Here is a 20556-nt window from a genome sequence, read left to right as displayed (position 1 = left end):
GCTATGTCATCAGTGCTGCTCTGAGCAGAAACTTAACTCTAAACAAACCTTGGGCAATCCCTCGCTAATCAAATATGCCCACCTTGCAGTTATAAAAGGTTTTGTCTGGGTGTTAGCCTAGCTTGCCCTGCTTTACCTCTGCCTGGTGTATGTTTCACAGCAAGCTTTTTCATTTGAGGCTGCAATCCTTTGCTATGGAGGGCAGAGTTAAGATTAGATATTATGTCGTGGTTTGACCTATCCTTCATCTTCTTTTTGACCTTTTCCCATGCGTCAGTGCAATGACAGCCTTGGTTAAAACCAGCTTGTTCAGTGATACCCCCGTTAGTGCGGGCGCCCGGGCCCGGTGCGCCGGGAGAGCCCCGCCGCTGCCCTCGCTCGATGCGCTCGGAGCTCGGCCGAGCGAGCGCTCGGGAGCGGCTGTGGCTGCCTGGCGGCAAGCGCTGAGGTGGCGGGGACGCTATGCACAGGCTGGCACGGGCCCTGCGGCGGGCTGCGGCCCCGGGGCGGCTGTCGGTGTCCCGGGCAGGGGGGGCCGGGGCGCGGCCCTGGGGCTGGGGGCTGGCGCTGGGGCTGGCGCTGGGGGTGAAGGTGCCGGCGGGCTGCGAGGCTGACGAGGCGGAGCCGAACTCGAACTCGCTGCCGTCCTCTCGGGGCTTCGGCGCTGCCATCGAGAGGGGCAGGGACCTGGTGCGGAGGATTAAGGTGCGGAGCGAGGAGTGCTGTGGGGAACCTAGGGTGGTGTCTGTTGCTGTGCGAGTCGGCTCTCACCCGTGACGGGGGGAGCTTTCGGAAGCGGTTTACACCAGTTCAGCCCAACTAGTGCTGAACTAAACGTCAGTTAAGGTGACAGCAGGGGCAGGTGTATTTGTGGGATTGCTTTTTATTTGTAGGGATTGTGAGACGGTGTTTTTAACTGTAAAAGTCCTCCTTAATGCCTTCTGTGCATTTTTTGACAGGATGAAGCAGGAATCCCAGGTATACTAGTTGGAGTTTCAGTAGATGGACAGGAAGTCTGGTCAGAAGGTCGGTATATGGGAGTGGCAGTTTTGCAATGCTGTAGAAAGCAATGGAAGTTTTAGGAATGAGCAGTTCAGACACAGGGATTTAATGCAGTTGATGTCCTATCTCTGGACAGGAGGCAGAAACAGGAGCCTTGGGAGCATGAAGAGATAATTTCTTTAGTAAACTTCAGTAATTGCCAGGAGTCAGTAATTTATTAGCTTCCTGATTGTGCTAGTATATATCGAATGGTTATGTTTAAGAACCTTTCTCCAGTTGTTTGTCAGATGAGTCTTTTCATATACTTAGACTCCAGGCATAGAGCTGTACAGTGCTCTGGTAGAATTGAGTATAGGAGGTAATGAACTGTTCTCCCTCCAGGACCTTACTTAATAGTCAAAGTAATAATGACTTTCTGACAGCTGTTGTATTAACTTTTATATATGTATAAAACAGATTACAGGTTTTCATTTCTCTTTCATCATGCCTGAAGTGAGTTGGAGAGCCTCTAGTACCTTTTGTACTGTGGCCTAATAAGAAAATTAAGCTAGAAACTTAATCCCAAACTTTCTCAACTCAGGTGGCTTTGCTGGTCTCAAATTACCTGGCAATGATTACAGAAGTTTTCCTATTACTTCTGCACAATCCCTTCCTTGACATGCATTAAAGTGCTGGAGGGAACTAGTGCCAGGTTTGTGGTTTATCACCACGACTGCCAGATCCAGTAGCAAGACAGCTACTTGTGGGAGGATAAGCCTTGGCAGAGCTTTCTGTACCCTGCTGCCTATGGATACAGAGAACAATGCTGCCTTGAGTAAGGCAGCTGGGAGGTGGGTAACATTGCTTTAACAGACTTATGGCTCATTTTATTGCCCTCCTCGCTTCTTCATGGAGGAAAAATAGGAGGAGGTTTAAGTTGCATGTGTTCTGTGACCACAACACTGAACCTGCTTTCTTGCTAAACTGATGGGAGAAATTTCAGATTTGGAAGCTGTTTTCACTGAGACATGCAGTATCTGCATTCACAAGCACCATGCAAGCACTTGAGCATCAGGTTTGCATAAAAGGGTCTTGGGCAATTGGCATGTCTTTTATTTCTTGTGTTTTGGCAAAGTGGTTTTTTGCATGAGTAGTTCATTATTACACTATGGGTTGATGTAGACATAGAATCAGAGAATCACAGAATGGTTTAGGTTGGAGTGGACCTTAAAGCTCCTCCAGTTCCAACCACCTGCCACAGGCAGGAACACCTTCCACTACAGCAGCTTGCTCCAAGCCCTGTCCAGCCTTGCCTTGAACACTGCCAAGGAGGGGGCATCCATATGAACTGCAGTATGAGCAGGCCTTGCTCGTACTGAGAAGTGCAAGTATGTCGTTACTGCATTTTGTTGCTTTTTATGCTGCAACATCACTTGCACGGTTTCTTCAAACCTAGCTCAAACTGAAGACTAGTATGGGAGCTTATTAATTCCAGTTCTTGCCAGCAGACTTGTGGGTTGGTTACACAGGAAAACACTGGTATGGAGACTCTTAAGCTGTCGTGTAATTGAAGTCATGCCGAGTGATGTTGAAGCAAAGTGCATTACATGATTGTTTTGTGAAGCTTTACAGCATAGGTAACGGCTGTGAGTTTGTGAGTGATTTCCTTTCTCAATTTCTGTATTGATAAAATAAGACCCTTTACTGTTTTAATCATTAAATCAGAACAATAGAAGGAATATTTATGATTTTCAGTTATTGTGCAGTCTAGATTTTGGTCTCTAGTTTTTCTACATTGAATATTTGACCTCAGGGAGTATAAAGTTTGGCTTACTCTTCAATTTCATTTATCATTAGGTTGGTCTGTAATCTTAAATCACTATTTGGGATGCCCACTGGCCAATACAACGGGTTTTGATTAACCTACTACATTATTACACTATGTAGTTATTACAGTAATGTAGTAGTTCCTACTACATTAAAATGTTGTTAATGTAATTGAAACAGGAGCAGGGATAATCCAATTCATGTCCCAGTTTAGCTAGAGAAAAAACATGGTAAGAAGCCAGTAAATCTGTTCATTACAAACAATTAATTCAGCATGTCTATATGCAAAATATTTACACAGTGTTTTTATTTTCTTCAAGGTTTGGGTTATGCTGATGTAGAGAATCGTGTAGTGTGTAAGCCAGAGACGATCATGCGGATTGCTAGCATTAGCAAGTGTCTTACAATGATGGCTGTTGCTAAACTGTGGGAAGAGGGGAAACTGGATTTAGATGCTCCAGTGCAGAAATACGTCCCTGAATTTCCGGAAAAAATCTATGAGGGTGAAAAGGTATGTGACTGTTCATTGGTAACACTGGTTTGGATTTCTGTTCCTGTCACTGCACAGCCATACATGTACAGGTGCCTGTATCTGGACCCATTCCTGCAAAACAGATGTTTGCTGCTCGAAAAAAAAATACTGGAAATTGGGATCTTCAGTTTTATATAAAATATATGAATATATATATATAAATATATATATATATGGAGTATGTAGTATGTGCATATATGTGTCTATTTCAACTGGGTTTAATACGTGATATTTAAAAGTCCTTCCATCTTTGTCTGTTCATCATCATGCTGAATTTTACTTTTCTGGTGATTTAGTGTGCATCATACCTTTAATGAAGAGAGCTCACATTTAAATGCTGTCTTTTCTACCTAGGTCACCATTACTACAAGACTATTAGTCTCGCACTTGAGTGGGATTCGTCACTATGAAAAAGATATTACAAAAGTAAAGGAAGAAAAGGAAAAGGCGAACAGAGCATTAAAACCAACAAAACCATGTCAGGATAAAGAGCAAAAAGAAAAAGAAGGCAAAGGGATTGAAAGGACTGATTCTGTCAAACTGAGGAAAGAGCATGAGGGTGAGGTAAAAAGCCGAAATTCAAAACCTGGCAGGAGAGACAAAGAATTTGAGCAAGAAGAGTATTATTTGAAGGAAAAATTTGAAAGTGTGATTGAATCACTGAAGATATTTAAAAATGATCCTTTATTCTTTAAACCAGGTGAGTTTCTATTGATTTAGACCAAAATGTGCTCAGGATTTTATCAATTCAACTTTAGGTAACACTGTTGTAAAGATACCTTTACCATTCTACTGACTTGAAGAATTACATAGATTTGAATGCCGGAGAGAGGGACTCTTCATCAGTTACTGTAGCGATAGGACGAGGGGAGATGGGTTTAAACTTCAACAGGGAAAGTTCAGGTTAGATATAAGGAAGAAGTTCTTTACTGTGAGGTTGGGGAGGCCCTGGCACAGTTTGCCCAGAGAAGTGGTAAATGCTCCATCCCTGGCAGTGTTCAAGGCCAGGCTGGACAGAGCCTTGGGCACCATGGTCTAGGGTGGGGTGTCCCTGCCCATGGCAGGGGGTTGGAACTGGATGATCTTAAGTTTCTTTCCAACCCAAACCGTTCTAGAATTCTATGATAGAACCTTCTAATGGTTTATCTGCACCATAATCCAGCCAGTTCAAAATGTCACGTAGCCAAGACTTAACAGGTATTGTAAGAGGGTCCCAGATAAGGAGAGACAGTGGGGCCTCAGGTAGAGCCCCTGGGAGAAATGTCTTATTTCTAAGTAATACAGTAAGTGCCATGAAACATACCAGTTACTGAATTTGTCAATGCTAAAGCAAACGTTTTAGTGAGGCACTAATCCAGAGCTAAAAATTCTACAGAAGGACCATAGAGTCACAGAATTGTTGAGGTTATTTATTGTTGGAATTAGTTCTAGAGAGAACTTTGAGGAGTTTCAGGTGTAAGTTCTAAATGAGTCAGGTTAAAAGGCAAAGGATATGCATTGCTGATAAACAGCAAATGTGCATTTAAGGGGAAGGGAGTAGGCAGGGGGAGAAGTGAACCCTATACCATCTTGGAGAGTTCTAGGAACCCCTTCAAGTAAGAGATCTGTCTGACTGTAGGCAGTTTGGCAGCTTGGTGCCAAACATTTCTTAGTGCAAGAATGAAATAAAAAACATTGTTTTGTAAATAAAATATATTGTCTTAAATAATGCATGTTAGTGTTCATATAATCTTACAGGATATTCTTGAACTAGAAAGCCAGAACTGAAACCACTCTGTTAAAAGTTATCAAGAGCTTTGAATATCTTGTCTTTTCATCTGTAGGGTGTAGACATGCAAACAAGTCACAGTAGGTGAGCATCTTCTAAGAAGTAATTTTATGGTTTGCTCCAGCTTTCCAAATCCAGATGTCCTTATTAGCAGGGGTATGGTAGATCTTGTGGAAAGGATACTAAATGCCAGTCTTCACGTCTTGGTATGAAACCTGGCTGTACGTGCAGGTCCCTGGAGTGATTTTAGCTCTGTTCTCGGAGCTGCCTGCACTTAGCAAGCATCTGTGTCTGCTGCTGTACAGAAATTCCTGGGAGCCAGTATCATAAACTTGTGATTCACATCCTCTTAAAATGGGGGTGCAAGGGGACTCTATCAATTGATTATTCATTGCTATATATAGTTTCATTTGCACGTGTGATTACATACATTTTATCCTTCAGATTACATCTGAGCATCATGCATCTAACTTCTTTTTTTCACCCCCTTTCTCATTGTGTTTTTTCAAGGTAGTCAGTTCTTGTATTCAACTTACGGCTTTACTCTATTAAGTGCTGTTGTGGAGAGAGTTTCAGGACAAAAATTTACAGATTATATGTTAAAAATGTTTCGTGATTTGGATATGCTGTCAACTGTACTAGATGACAACGAAGCAATGATATATAACAGAGCAAGGTAAGCAAGGATGAACCTTCTCTTTTTCCACAATTGTTGCTCTTTCTATCTTTATTAAACAGACTGAATTAAGAATGTGGGATTTATCTCTCCTCCCTGTTTTGTAAATGAAGTGGCTTATGTTATTTTGAAGTTAGTCATGTAACGGATTTTATGTGACCATTATAGCATTGTTTCTGTAATTAGCAGGTACAGTTACAGAATAGGAAATAGGTATTTCCTGTTAGAAGTGCGTATATGTGGGGAGTGGCAGGGGTGACTCTGAAGTTTGCATTTATTTTGGGTACAGATAAGCAGGTAAGTGGAAATAGAGTAAACTAGGGAAGTAACTAGGAGATTATGTTAGAGTATGTAGTTACCTTGGGGTTTTTAATATAGAGTTCCATGGAATTGTAATGGTCTCACAGTAACACGAGGTTTTCGTAAATTGTAGTATCAGTTTTAACCAGAACTGAAATTCTGTTTAGCGCAGAACATGCTTTACCAATTGATCTCTTCTTATTAACTTAAAACACACAAAACCCCACACAGATAAATTTATGTATCTGGATAATGCATTCCAGTATAGCGGGTAAGGGTAGAGTTTCTTGCCCTTCTCTCCAGTCATGTTTTATCAAGCTGCTTGACCTGGCTCTGAAATGGTTTTATTAAGTGACCTGTTAAATTTTGGTGGGAAGAAACACTCCAATTGAATCATAAATGCAGGTTATGGAAAAAGTTTCATAAAAATGAGACTCAAACTTATTAAAAGTTTGTCTTCTAAAATGCTTTCAAAGAAATCAATCACAAATGGAACCTACTGTATTCAAACGGTCACCTGAGACTTCAGCTCAGTGTCTGATACTCATTGGCTAGTTGTAGGATTCCTCTTTCTTAAAACACTTTAAATCAGTACAAGGATTTAAGAAAAGTCTTGTGCTGGCTGACCTATAGATTTCTGTCCCACCTTTTATTTGTATATTGCCTTTAGTCTTAGTATAATCAAAGAGTAAGTAGAAGGATTAGTACCTTTATTGACAATAAGCTTCTAACATAATAAGAATGATGGTGATGATGATGTCACCTTAATTTTTGTTTTCCCATCTGAATTTCTTGTTGATTTTTCTGCAAGAAAAATGGATTTAAGTTCTCAAGTTCCACAAGCACAAGCTGGTACATGCTCAGTTTGCTCTTTTAAGGTAGAGCAGCTTAAAATAGTTGTGCATAGTGTCAGAGAATGACGAGTTGAATTTTCTTGAATTCCAGGTGTTATGTTTACAACAAAAAGGGACGGCTGGTGAACGCACCGTATGTGGACAACTCTTACAAGTGGGCTGGTGGTGGCTTTCTCTCATCAGTAGGTGACCTTCTGAAATTTGGAAATGCCTTGTTGTACAGTTATCAAGCTGGACAATTTAAAAACACTAAAGGCAGACTTCTTCCTGGGTACCTCAAACCAGAAACAGTCACAATGATGTGGACCCCAGTGCCGAGAACGGAAGTATCATGGGACAGGGATGGTAAATATGCAATGGGTTGGGCTGTAGTAGAGAAAAAACAGCAGTGTGGCTGTTGCAGACAGCAGAAACACTATGCATCTCATACAGGTGGTGCAGTGGGGGCAAGTAGCGTCCTCCTAATTCTTCCTGAAGAGCTGGACTCTGAAGCTACAGATACTGGGCTAGTGGCACCACCTAGAGGAGTAATTGTTGCTATTATCTGTAATATGCAATCGGTTTCACTCAACAGCACGGCCTTAAAGATTGCAAGGGAATTTGATAAAGAAAAACGGGCACAATATACAGCTTAAAAAAAGGAAAAAAGGGAATGTGTAACTGGACTCACTGCATAGAAACATGAAAAACAAATGGAGAAGGGTGTAATTAGACTCTTAAGATCACTAAGAATACATGAAGCAAAAGCATCAACATTTCGCTTAACTAACTTCTGCTAGTGGTGCTAAACTTACGTCTAACTGGAATTAATCTCTCAGGGAAGTTCCTGACTTACAGAAAGGAGAATGTAACAGTCAGCTTTGACTTCTGTAGTACCTGTGTGAATCATTGTCATGTTAGCAGATTTTTTTCTCATCAGTCAAGCACTTGATCAAGATTAAAACCAACAGCGCTGGTTTCTCACACTGAGAAGTACAATGACAGATGATCTACCTTAAATGTTAAACTTTTGAAAGATTTCACGTCTTGATTTGAGCGCACAAAGATATAGCCTGTTCCAGTGTTCCAGTCTGCCAAAACTGGTCAGTATTACTTTTGAAAGAAAACTGGGTTTACTGTTGATTTTTGTATTTTGTATTTGATCAAAAAGAAAAAAACCCCACAAACAACAACCCCCAAATCTTGAAGCTACCTCCAGAATGCAGATTTACACCAGAAGTGTGCTTCTGGCAGAGCTGTGCATTGCTCAGAATTAGGAAAGAATAAGGATAGAGTAATGTAAGTAAAAAAGTCTTTTTGTTATTTAGATGTCTTCTCTTCCACTTTTATTGGACACAGGGAATGTGTGAAACTAGTTTACTGTGAAATAAGGGTATTGTTTCCACAGTCGGATGCACCTGAATAGCACAATATGGTGAGCTGTCAAACTCTCATTGTTTCTGAATGATACACATGCTGACTTTGGTAGCCAGAAATGATACTGTATTCTATAATGTAGATATTCCTTGAGATACAGGAATTGGGAACTCAACAGAATTTAAAGCCCATTCTTAGAATCATAGAATCAACCAGGTTGAAAAAGACCTTTAAGGTCATCGAGTCCAACCATTACCCCAGCACTGCCAGGGCCACCACTCAACCATGTCACTGAGTGCCTCATCTACACGGTTTTTAAACACTTCTAGGGAGAGTGATTCCACCCCTGCCCTGAGCAGCCTGTTCCAATGCCTGAGCACCCTCTTTGTGAAGAAATTTTCCCTAATATCCAATCTAAACTTCCCCTGGCACAGCTTGAGGCTGTTTCCTATTTTTCTATCACTTGTTACTTGGGAGAAGAGACTGACTACAGCCTCCTTTCAGGTAGTTGTAGAGAGTGAAACTTTGAGAGGTTTTTTTAAAAAACATCTGTTTTTCCACTTGGAGACCTGCCTCAAGGAGTTACTTTTGCACGAGGCTGAAGAAGAAATTGTGATGAAGTTCCAAAGAAGCATTTTCTAATCTTCAATTTTACTATAGGAATAGAACAACATCTGAGTATGGTATTTTTATATAATAGCATGGAAAATTTCTACTATCTTAAGATTTGCCTCTACCCCACTTTCCCTGTAGTTACATCAGACAGTATTTCCAGGCTGAGACAAAACAAAATAGCCTTCAGGGAAGGTTTGAATACTTTCTTCCTTGTGCTGTTCAGGAGCTCTGCTGCTCTGAATTTAATGAGCAATGTCTTAGCTAACAGCCACCAGAAAATAGCCTTACCTGCCTCTGTCCCAAGTTAGCACTTTTAATATTAACTTCATAGTTGCTATTTGCCCTATGATGAAACAACATGCTGTCATCTCTCTTCCCAGTATGCCTGTGATACCATTTATTACCTAAGACTGACAAACCAGGAAATTTAATCTTTTGAGGTGTCAGTGTTTTACCTACATTTTTAATTGAAGGTAGTAAGGCTGGTTTAGTACTCTTGTAAGTATCATCATTCTTGTGCCTTAAAACAGTAAACTATTTGCTTGCGTTTTCTGGCCCACTCACCAAAATGTCACTTTTTTATTTATTAATAATGAGTTGTCTTTATCTCTAGAATATCAGATCAGTAGGGACAACAGAGAGAGCCTTTCTGAACAACCTTTCATTTGGTCAGGCAATAAACCAACTGCTTTTTCACTGAAGTTACTGTTTGACAATTCAAATACAGAAGTACTGGAGGTGAGTACCTTCAATAGCAACCTTTTTTTCCAATCTTTAGTACCTACTAGCTGGGTGAACCTGCAGTGGCAGAAGTCACTGCCCATTTTACATGGGGAACAAGAGTAAGTAGTTCTGAGTTGTTTTCATTTTGAAAGAATATGTGAATAGAATGGACCAAATACAATGTGTTAAATATAAAAAATCTGCAAAAGTAGTTTCTGTACTTGTTTTATGATTTAGAACATACTTTTCTTGTATGATATATCTGTTTTTCAAATGTCATTTTGCATACTTGAGAGAAAACAAGTTTCCCTCACTAGGTATAGAGATTGAGAACCTAGAAAGCACAGGTTTAATGTTATGCTTGTCTGCATATGACCAAACACTAATATATATAAGTATAGGTTAGATATAAGGAAGTTCTTCATTATGAGGGTGGTGAGGCACTGGAACAGGCTGTCCACAGAAGTGGTAAATGCCCCATCCCTGGCAGTGTTCAGGGCCAGGTTGGACAGAGCCTTGGGTGACATGGTCTAATGTGAGGCATCCCTGCTCATGGCAGGGGGGTTGGATGATCTTAAGGTCCTTTTCAACCCAAATTGTTCTATGTACAAAAGTGAATAAAGGTAAGAAGTGTCTAAGGCACTTATAACACCAAGATATTAATGACAGTGCCTCACTCCCCTGATGGAATTTGTTTAGCCACCAACTTTTTAAATGCATATCATGTTCTTCATATTGTCATTTAAAAACCTTCTGTTTTTTAAAAAACCTTCTGACACATACACAATATTGGAGATGCTATGATGTGTGAATTTCATCTTCCAGGACCTTGAACAAAATGTGTCATGGACTTTTTCTGATTTGGTATTTACTCAGATCATGAGTTCTTACCTTTTGGGTGTAGAGGAAGAGATGGCAGAGATACGGGAGACTAAGATTCAGTCTGGCCTTAGCATATGTATTGAGGTCACAAGTGAATTAATATTACTGTTTTGATCTTTAGTCTGAAAGCAGTTATTTGATGGACCGGCATTAAGTGTGGGAGACTGGTCAGTTAAGAGCAGCTTTCTTGATAAACTTGCACTTAAATTAACCTTCATTTAGAGAACACAGTATGGCATTAACATAAAACTCTGCTTTTGTTAAAAGGCATGTATATTAAATTGGTGCATCTATTTCTGTATCAAACACCTATTTTTTGCATCTGGTAATTATGTGTTCACTGCTGTTTGAATTAAATGAAATAAAACTTAATACAGTGAGTTGTAATACCAGGTTTGGGGTTTATTTTTTTTTATTTACTAGAAACATACAATTTTTATAAGTCATAAAAAGAATACAGGCTAAATAGAAATTCCCAACAATAATTAGCTCACAAGACACTAGATACTTTGAAAGAGATGTTGATACATAACTTGAGTCATTATCTAGTAAAGTAAGGTACATGTAAAACTTAGTTTGAATGTTTTCTCATGGTTTAAAAAAGAAAATGTGCTTTTTATCAGCCATTTAGAAAGTAATGGCTTTTAAAAACCAAATCCTTATTTCTTTGGTGCAAAAAGGTAATCATTTAATGTCAGTATTTAATACTAAAAGAGTACATGTGTTTGCTGTACTAGTTTGGGGGTTTTTTAATGACAATACCATTCACAGTTGTTAACGTACTTTGCGTCAGCAATAGTGACAGTAAGTCATTATTGTTGCTTATACACCATATGCCTTCTCTATACTAAATGCTTTCAGTGTTTTGCAAAAGACTCCTTTTTTTTCCTCTTGTATAGAAATCTCTGCACAGAATACCAAATGCAGTTTCAAGACCAGATTAGAGGGAAGGGGAAAAAAATCCCCAAACAGAACAGGAAAGCAGCTGAACATAAGTGAGTAACTTTGTATTTTCATTTATCACCACATGAGTAATGTGGTGATACAGGGACTAAAGCAATGTTGAAAGCAAGGGAGCCATTTTAAATCTATCTAGCCTTTGCACCCTTGCAGTAGTGATACAAAATGCGCTCATACAGCAGTTTTCTGTCACCATGTGCATCACACTGCTGTAGTTGATAAATGAGGGAAAGGAAGCAGCAAGCCCAAGGTTTTCATATTAAATGACACCTCCCAATTAACAGTACACTGTTTAAAAATAAAACTGTAAAAATAGAGCTTAGTTGTCTTTAAACCTGCAGGAAGAAATTGCACTTCAAATTATTTATTGAAAAAGAGATTGCAGCTCATTAGTCACAAGTAGCATGTAATCTTTACAAAATCAATTGTAATTACATTGTATTAACAGGCATTTTTAAACTGGTAAGGCTTTCAGGAGCACAGATCCAAAACCACATGCTCAAGTGTTTAGTGTTGCTTTCTTCTAAATGAACAGCCTGTGAAGAAATCACATGAGTATAGGGATGAATAGTCCTTGCATTGTTAGACTGCCTTGCAAAACTGCCCACCCAACCTAAGTGGGAAAACTCATGCGATAAATTTAAACTTCACGTACCATAACAGGTGAAGATTTAGTACTTCAAGTCTTCTCTGACTCAACCAGACAACACAGCTGTTGTATAATTCATATTAAAATAAGGGCAAGGAGTACTATTTCTTTCATTCCAGATGCCTTTTAAAATTCCAGTCTACTGTTCCCACCCCTTAGTGCTACAAACCCCAACCCTAAGCAATCTGCAAGATAAGTGTTCCAGTATCATTTTCAAAATCAAAGCTAAAATGTTTGCAAGCTCTAGATACATAAATGCATTTATGTAAGTGGAATTTTAGGCCACTAAACATTGCCTCTTACCTTCTGTTAGTCTAGCTTTACCCCCAGTAGGCTGACACAGGACAGTTGAGCACCCTACACACAGAACGACTGTCTGAGCATGGCTGAATACAGTGGTGATCTTGTAGCATCCTGGAAAACAGCATGATTAAACTTTCCATGGACCATTTCTAGCATGATTTTTTGTGTGTGTAATTGAACCAGATACTCTAAATACACTTGCCCAAAAAGGCATCTCTATTTCATTCCACAGCAAACCAAATAAAACAAAGCAAAACGTGGTTACTGTGATCTAACTACTTGCTTTTACTAACATGCATATGAAAGCAAGTTAGTTAACAGAACCCAGTATGAAAATCAACACAGCCTCATAGCTTCAAGCCCTAATTAGCCTGTGATATGTCTCCTGCAAAAGAGTCAAGGAGAACTAGACTAGCCTTCTCTGTTGATGAGAACCACCCATCTACCTAGGGAAATATTTAACTTGTAACAGTAGAACATTGCTGTTGGCAAAGTCTGGTTGCTGTGAATATAAACACTGATGTTCAAGTCCGTGTTTGCTTTCTGTTAATAATCGGTGCACATAAGGCGTGTGCTTGGTTGCATTCTATAAAACTAGCATCATATCTGAGTAAGACTTGCACAGAATAACTTCACTAGTTCAGGTTCAAGAAGAGGCATCAGCAGCACTTTGTCTATAACTTCTAAATTATGTGACTTAAAAAAGAATGAAATCACTGTCACACATGGCTTAGACAAGCAAATTTCAGTGCTTTCATTCTTTTCCCTAAAAAGTGTTTTTAAATACCCACAAGGAATTTTTGGACAGAGGAAATTTGTAAAGGATTTTGTCTAGATGTGGATATACAGAATAGACAAATAGATAAAGGTGAGCACAGATTCCATTTTCAGCATGTGTGGACCAGAAAAACAAGATAGAATGTATGTTGTGAGGAATGACCTTAGAAAGCTCTCGGTGCCTCTTGCTTAGGGCTCCTGTCAGTATTGAAGCTCTCCTGCTTTGCTCTGTATGTCCCTCAAACTCAGTAGCCAATTAATCCAACAATAATGAAGATAAGCAATGACCTATGGGCCTGTGTTGACATTAACTGTATCGCAGTATGTATGTGCATGCACACTGGTTTGAAGAAGGTTGAAAAAAAGAAGCAAAATCAGTGGCTTAGCCTTCAACCATGTTTTTTAAAAGTAACCACACTGTACTTTCAATCTGTTTTAATGAATTCACATCACTTTTAGATGGAAAACAATGTCTCAGAGCTGCTTAGGAATCTAAGCTACTAAGAAAGGATAAGATAATAAGAAAACCTGAATACAGCAACAGTTCCCTTCTTCTAGTCAGGATGATCACTCCTGTAAGTCTATGCATTTTCTGATTGCTATAGTAGTAAATAAGTTAAGCACACTTGACAGTTTCTGTGCCTAGACATGAATGTAGCTGTGCTGATAGAAGAAGGTGTTTGCTGGTAGGACATCCTCCAGTGATCGTGCTGGAAACCCCCAAGTTTTAGTTTATAAAGGAGAAGTTGGTTATACTGAGGTTTCTGAGCCAAAGTGGTGAAAATCTTTGAAAAAGCAGAAGCAAACCCCTGTATGTGTGTCCTGGATGTCAGCTTGCTTCTTGACAGCAGCATGTGATAAAGGCAGTTGTAGATATTTTACTTTCTACTTAAAATTACAGTTGGTGGCATATATCCTTGTGAAAAGTTTTTCTGGGTGCTCTTTCAGAATCAATCAGCTTGCAAAAGGAGGAAAACTATGTTGTCTTCCATTTGAAACTTGAGCCATGGATGCTTTAAAGCAAGAAAAAAGACTACAAGAAATCTAGAGAGGGACTTTTTACAAGGACATGTAAGCATGTGTCCTTGTAAAGGTAAAGGGGGAATGGTTTTAAACTGAGAGGGGAGAATTAGATTAAACATTAGGAAGAAGCTCTTCCCTGCGAGGGTGCTGAGGTGCTGTCAAAGGGTGCCCAGAGAAGCTGTGGCTGCCCCATCCCTGGCAGTGTTCAAGGCCAGGTTGGACACAGGGGCTTGGAGCAACCTGCTCTAGTGGAAGGTGTCCCTGCCCGTGGCAGGGGTTGGAGCTGGATGAGCTTTAAGGTCCTTTCCAACCCAAACCAGGCTGGGATTCTATGACTTAATCTCATTTCTTATACATGTAAATCTGAAGGGGAGTGGGGTGGGGGGTGTGTGTGTGCCTACTTGGTAGGAAAAACGCCAGACCTCCAGAAAGAAAAATAAAACCCCTGTTGTTTACATTCACCTTTGAAAAAGGGTGAAAACACTCATAGTTAAAACAAACAAACAGAGCAATATATGGACTGATTTTTCTATACAGAACAGATAAACCACATTTATATTGGAAAAAAGAAAATCAGACCTTTAATGGAGATGACGCGTGTACAGAATTAGTTCTGATCCTTTCTGTAAGATATAATTTAGAGATTTACCTGGGCATTTTACATCCATGAAGTAGGAGTTGGGGCTCTGCACAAGCCGTTTCTTCTTGTGCTTTCTCCTCTCATCCTCCGCGGAGGGGTGCACCAGGTCCTTGGCCAGCTGGGGAGGGCAGAGCACAAACGTGTTTGGCTCCTCGCACAGGCTGGACGCCACGAAGCCGCCTCCAGCCTGTGCCCGAGCACGGCCGCAATGCTGGGACCAACGTCCCCGGCCCCTTGGGGCGCGGTATCGCGGTGGCTCCGGCATCCGGTACCGGGTCTGGCGGGAGGGGCGAGGGCAGGGGTCAGCCGGGAGCGGGCTCCCCTCGGCCGCGGCCGGGGCTCGGAACAACTTACGGGCATCTCGTCCTGCCGCAGGGCCCGACCACGACCAAGGCTGCTGCTGCTGCCGCTGCTGCCGCTGCTTCCGGCGGGCGGGGCCGCTCGAGGCTCTCGCAGGAGGAGGAGCGGGAGGGGGAGAGATTGCGGGTGCCGGCGGGGCGAAGGGCTCGGCTGTCTCCCCGTAGGGACGTGGTCTGCGGGACTGCCACACTGCCACCGGCTCACTGCCCTGCGTGTCACTCGTACCCCTTTAGTTGACCAGGAAATCAGAGCAGCGTATGTGCACGGTGCACTGCCTTCCTGCAGAGCATCGCTGTACGAGAACCCGTTGCTTCCGCGCCGACAAAACGGCACAAAATCACAGGAAAAGACAGCGAGTGACTTTTTGGGATGGCCAAGGCAGTTTGTGGTGGGGCATGCCGCAATGCTCGCTCTCCCTGCAAGTCAGAAACTGATTAAGCACAGAGAATGATAGTCCTAATGTGCTTCCAGTTCTCTTTTCAAAAAGTCTGCTCATTTTTCCCTGTAACAGAGGTATTATTAGGAACAATTTCTCCCCCAAAGGGTGCTCAGGCATTGGAACAGGCTGCCCAGGGCAGTGCTGGAGTCACCGTCCCTGCAAGTGTTCACAAACGTCGTAGACAAGGCCCTCAGTGACATGAGTTAGCAGTGGCCTTGGCAGTGCTGGGTAATGGTTGGACTTGATCTCAAAGTTCTTTTCCAACCTGGTTGATTCTATGATTCTATGATCTAGAAGTCCCATCTACTTTTATATTAGATGCTGACTAAATTGTCACTTGTGGTGTTTCACAGTAAATGACACGTTGGGTGAAGCTGTGCTCATGTGCGGGGGGGGGGGGGGTTCAGTTTCCCACCCCAATCGAAAAGCAAAATGCAGAAGAAAATCTTTACTTCCCATTTACGTGCTCCGGTCAACTTGGAGACCCTCAGAGAAATCAAAATGTTGCAGATAATGGGAAGGAAAAAAACCAAACCAACAGTTTCATCAATCTTTTTAAATAAGAACCTGAGTGGAGTTTTTTTCCATAAGTCAATGAAAATAATCACAAATACCATCTGTAAAGACTCCTGGATTTAACTCACTCAAGCCTGGAACATTTAAAGATGTAATTCACTAGAAGCCCGGTAAGTGGCACCAATAGGCCTGGGAGGTATGAAAGTGAGCGGTATGAAAAGTCGTCTAAAATGTACAAGGGGCAGCGTGCTGAGCTCTCCTTCTCTTCCTTTTTCTCCATTTGGGGGAGAGAACTGATGCGTTTAGCAGGCAGTATTTAAAAGTCTGCCATGAGCACAAGTGGAGATGGAAGTTTATAGAAGCATATCTTTGTGACAACAATATTCCCAAAGCTGGGATGGCTTCTCCAGTGCTGACACTGTACATGACTTTCACAATACTTTCTTCCCATCCCAAAACCCAAGAGCAGACCCAAGTGTTGTAGTGCTCCAAGCGATTACATTGGTTTTCCTTTTCTTGCCATCACAACCATTGTCTTGTAACATTGTAATGCTATGTTAGCATACTTTCCTTATGTGCTGAAGTGGTGATGACACACAAATAGTGGTATTTTGGAAGTACTTCTTGTTATATCATAGGGAATTTAGTATGAAAGGCTCTGACTCATATTTTCCTCTGCATGCTGTCATGTGAAGCTAGGAACATGAACCAGCTATCAGTGCAGTCAGTTCTCGAGTCATGGTTATTCCTACTACCTTTCAGTCTTCTTCAAATGTATGTCATTTATCTGCAAGCAGAAGGAGAGGGGAATCATCTGTTTAAGCCTCTTAAATCAGAATCTGAAGGAGAAAAACATTTTTTCTTCAAGAAAATAACCTTTACAATGTGTAAAGCACCACCAGCAAAAAAAGACAACTTCTGAAGTGCTGCCCTCCTTCCCCTCTTCTTCCCAGCTTTCCCTTCTTAACATGTCTCTCCTGCAAGGAGCCTCTGGTGCTCAAGGAAGACTTTAGAGTCACAGTTTACATTAAAAATTGGTTTCTGTGGAAGGAGGGGCACACAGGATGATCTGAAAACAGGATGTGTTTTGGACACATTCCTCTGGTTCTCTATTTTGGTTGTACTGGAGATTCATTTCCTTTTCATAACTGCTTGTAGTTCAGTGACCTGCTGGATGAGTCAGTTCTAATGCATTACCTTCAATCTTAATGACTGAAGCTTTTTTGAAGTATACTCTTTAGAAAACAGAAACAGAGCAGAGTTTAAGTTGCAAGTTAAGGAGGAGAGAAATGCTGTCTGTACCACATAGTACTGTCATTAAGACCATTTAGATTTGCGTGCACTAGCCAGCTCTAAGCTGCACTCAAAATAAGTAGGTTCACTTCAAGTGGTATGTTTGATCTGCAACACAGCCTCCCTGTGGTTTTGCCCATACTGCAGAATTAAGTATTACAATTTTAATGGATTGTAAATTAATAGTGAAAACCGTGGCATTAATGGTGTAAACCATTCATTTGGTTTAAATATGCTTATACTGAGGTAGGTTAGATGAGCACTGGAACTTAAAGAAGGTCCACTTTTAGCACTACTACAGCAAACCTTGAAGTTAAGGGAACTTACAGATAACAGCCTTCCAGTATCTGAAGAGGGCCAGTAAGGATGCTGGGGAGGGACTCTTCATTAGGGTCTGTAGTGATAGGACAAGGCGTAATGGGTTCAAACTTAAACAGGGGAAGTTTAGATTGGATATAAGGAAGAAGTTCTTTACTGTAAGGGTGGTGAGGCACTGGAATGGGTTGCCCAAGGAAGCTGTGAATGCTCCATCCCTGGCAGTGTTCAAGGCCAGGCTGGACAGAGCCTTGGGTGACATAGTTTAGTGTGAGGTGTCCCTGTCCATGGCGGGGGGGTTGGAACTTGATGATCTTAAGGTCCTAACTAGGCTAACTATTCTATGATTCTCTAAGAGTCTTATGGTGCTTTTCCTTTCTGAACTGAACATATTGTAAGAAATTTTTCTTCACCTGACAATGACTTGATTTAACCTCTTCTATATAAAGTTCTACAGCATATACATCTGGAAAAGTCAGACATTTAGATCACGAGACTAAGGGAGAGTACTGTTCTTTGTAAAGACCACAAGAATTGAACCTATGCATTCATCTTTTCTAAAGTAGGACTTAAAAGCAGGACATATGGACATACCAAATACAGTAAGACAAAGTGTAGAATGAGCATAGAAGTTTTTTTACCTGCAGTAAAAAACTTATTTACAGCAACAGGGGAATAAGTTAACATTATTTTTAAAGGGGTGTCACATGATGGTCATCAAACAGTAATAAATTGCGGAGGCATCTGCCAAAACCAGAGTTGTTACAGATATACATCAAAAATATTATGATATTAGTTAGCAGAGTCCAAAAGCTAAAGAGCAAAGCTCGTGTTAATGATTTGCAGTGACGTGGCATTTGGGACAAGCGTGCCTTATAAGATTATCTCTTGTAGGACTTGGACCTGTGGATTCCAGTTAGCATCAAAATAACAGGGTTCTGGTTCTACCAGCATGTTTTAAACTCAACTGGTTTTTTGAAACCTTGTACTTAAACAATTAAGATGTAGATTTTCCTACAATTTTGTAGGCGTTGAACAGAAGAGCTTGATCAAAGACATCTTTCCACACAGTTTGCTTTACTTAACCAGTCTCACCTTTGAACTGAGAGGAAAAAAGGTTTTCAAAAGCTCAAGGTAATGACATCTGTCATCTGAGAGAGTAAAAATGAGAGTGGGAATGAAGTAGCAGTGTAATCTTTTGGGTTGTTTTTTCCTTAAAAATGTAGGTGTTGGTAAAATAGTCACAAGTTTTCATGATCAGGTATCATAGCGCCTTGGTTACTGAGCCTTAACAGCTTTGATAGTACTCCTCAGGGTTTTACTAGGATATTGCAAAGTGTACATTGTACAATTCTGGGTTTTCGACCTTCTAAAAGATCAAAAAATGTAACTCTCAATTTTTATATCTTGTTTTTAAAGTTCATGGCTAAGTAAACATATGTCCCTTGAATCTGGCAGACTGGCACTTTCCCAAATCTGATGCAGTATTGCAAAGCACTGGTGTAGTTGAAGAGGGAAGTAATTTGCATTATTTTTCTATAAAACTCCTCTTGTGTAACAGATGGTGATCGCAAACATATTGCTCCAGAGACATATGGAAGCCTGTTTGTTCCATGAAACTCAAGAGTGAATATTAACCCCAAAATTACTCTCTTCAATGCTGAAATAGGATTGTGTAGTAATCTTCAGTATGGGTGTTACAATATGTAGCAACTCATGTCTCTGAAAATACAGATACAGGGAAGTGTTTCAGAGATTAGTTTTTTTTATTTGCCATTTCCTATAATATGATGATTCATGCTAGTCTGAAAGAATTAACCAATTTGGTTTAACTGCTACAGTGCCAGGTTGCCATTATCGTGCATAAGATTTAGTCTTGTAATGAGTACCATAACAACCCATGTTAACATCTGAACAGCCCCACCACTAATTATACAATCCAAAAATGAACCAAGCAGCCACATTTCCAAAGCCCTGAGCTTGGCAGAGGTCTCCAAGTGTGTAAAAAAAGAACTGGCAATTCCCCCCATCCTTGTTTTGTTGCCTTGATCCTGCTCTGTCAGATGATATCCTGGTCTCCCAGAGGTCTCAAACAATGAAATTTGTACTTGAATCACAACACAGCCTCTGTGATGTAAAATTAGATCTTGATACAGTTAACTGAAAGCTCGGTTATCATTCATGACAAGCTCTTACTGAATTCACCTTCTGCAGAGATTTACACCAGCTCTGTCATTGGATTTTTGATGGTTTATTATGACAAACATGTATTGGCCAGGAACACCACCAAACTGAGACCCTTAACAAGAAAGATTTGGAATAACTGATAACTAGAAGCAGAATAGCTTTTGAGTTTTCAAGGTTTATAATGGCTAAAATATTTTACTTTTTTTTAGTGATTCTCTGGAATACTTTGCACAAATACAGCTGTAGCCAGGCATTAGAATAGTTTAGCCCTGTTTCACCCCATCAAATGTCAGAGTGATTTTGTTGTGTGTTTGGAATGTGGAGGCTAACCATGTATGACACCTTTGAACCTTCTTGAGTGAGTTCAGAGGAGGCCATGGAGGTGCTGCGAGGGCTGGAGCAGCTCTGCTCTGGAGCCAGGCTGAGAGAGCTGGGCTGGTTCAGCCTGGAGAAGAGAAGGCTCCTTAAGGGGGGACCTTAGAGCAGCTCCAGTGCCTAAAGGGGCTACAAGAAACCTGGAGAGGGGCTTTGGACAAGGGCCTGTAGGGACAGGCCAAGGGGAACAGCTTTAACCTGACAG

The 20556-nt window shown here is 40.9% G+C and overlaps 2 protein-coding genes across 2 annotated transcripts; one reads left to right on the top strand and one right to left on the bottom strand.

Moving 5' to 3' along the window:
• Positions 1-381: 381 nt before the first annotated feature.
• Positions 382-7828, top strand: LACTB (lactamase beta; the record flags this gene model as incomplete). Its single annotated transcript, XM_080626089.1, is given in 7 exon segments — positions 382-444; positions 448-705; positions 960-1026; positions 3129-3319; positions 3695-4044; positions 5623-5784; positions 7030-7828. Coding segments are annotated over 7 exon segments (1635 nt in total). The 3' UTR covers positions 7574-7828.
• Positions 7829-11921: 4093 nt separating this feature from the next.
• RPS27L (ribosomal protein S27 like) lies at positions 11922-15280 on the bottom strand. The gene is made up of 4 exons (XM_080626590.1): positions 15221-15280; positions 14876-14984; positions 12427-12537; positions 11922-12010 (listed from the first exon to the last, which is right to left on the bottom strand). Exons 1-4 carry the CDS (start codon positions 15224-15226, stop codon positions 11982-11984), a joined length of 255 nt encoding a protein of 84 aa, XP_080482716.1. The 5' UTR covers positions 15227-15280; the 3' UTR covers positions 11922-11981.
• Between the last annotated feature and the right edge of the window lie 5276 nt (positions 15281-20556).

Source organism: Psittacula echo, assembly GCF_963264785.1.
Source record: "Psittacula echo genome assembly, chromosome: 10".
Classification (NCBI taxonomy): Eukaryota; Metazoa; Chordata; class Aves; order Psittaciformes; family Psittacidae; genus Psittacula; species Psittacula echo.
Note: the sequence above shows the minus strand (reverse complement) of the source record. Positions and strands in the feature narration are given on the sequence as shown.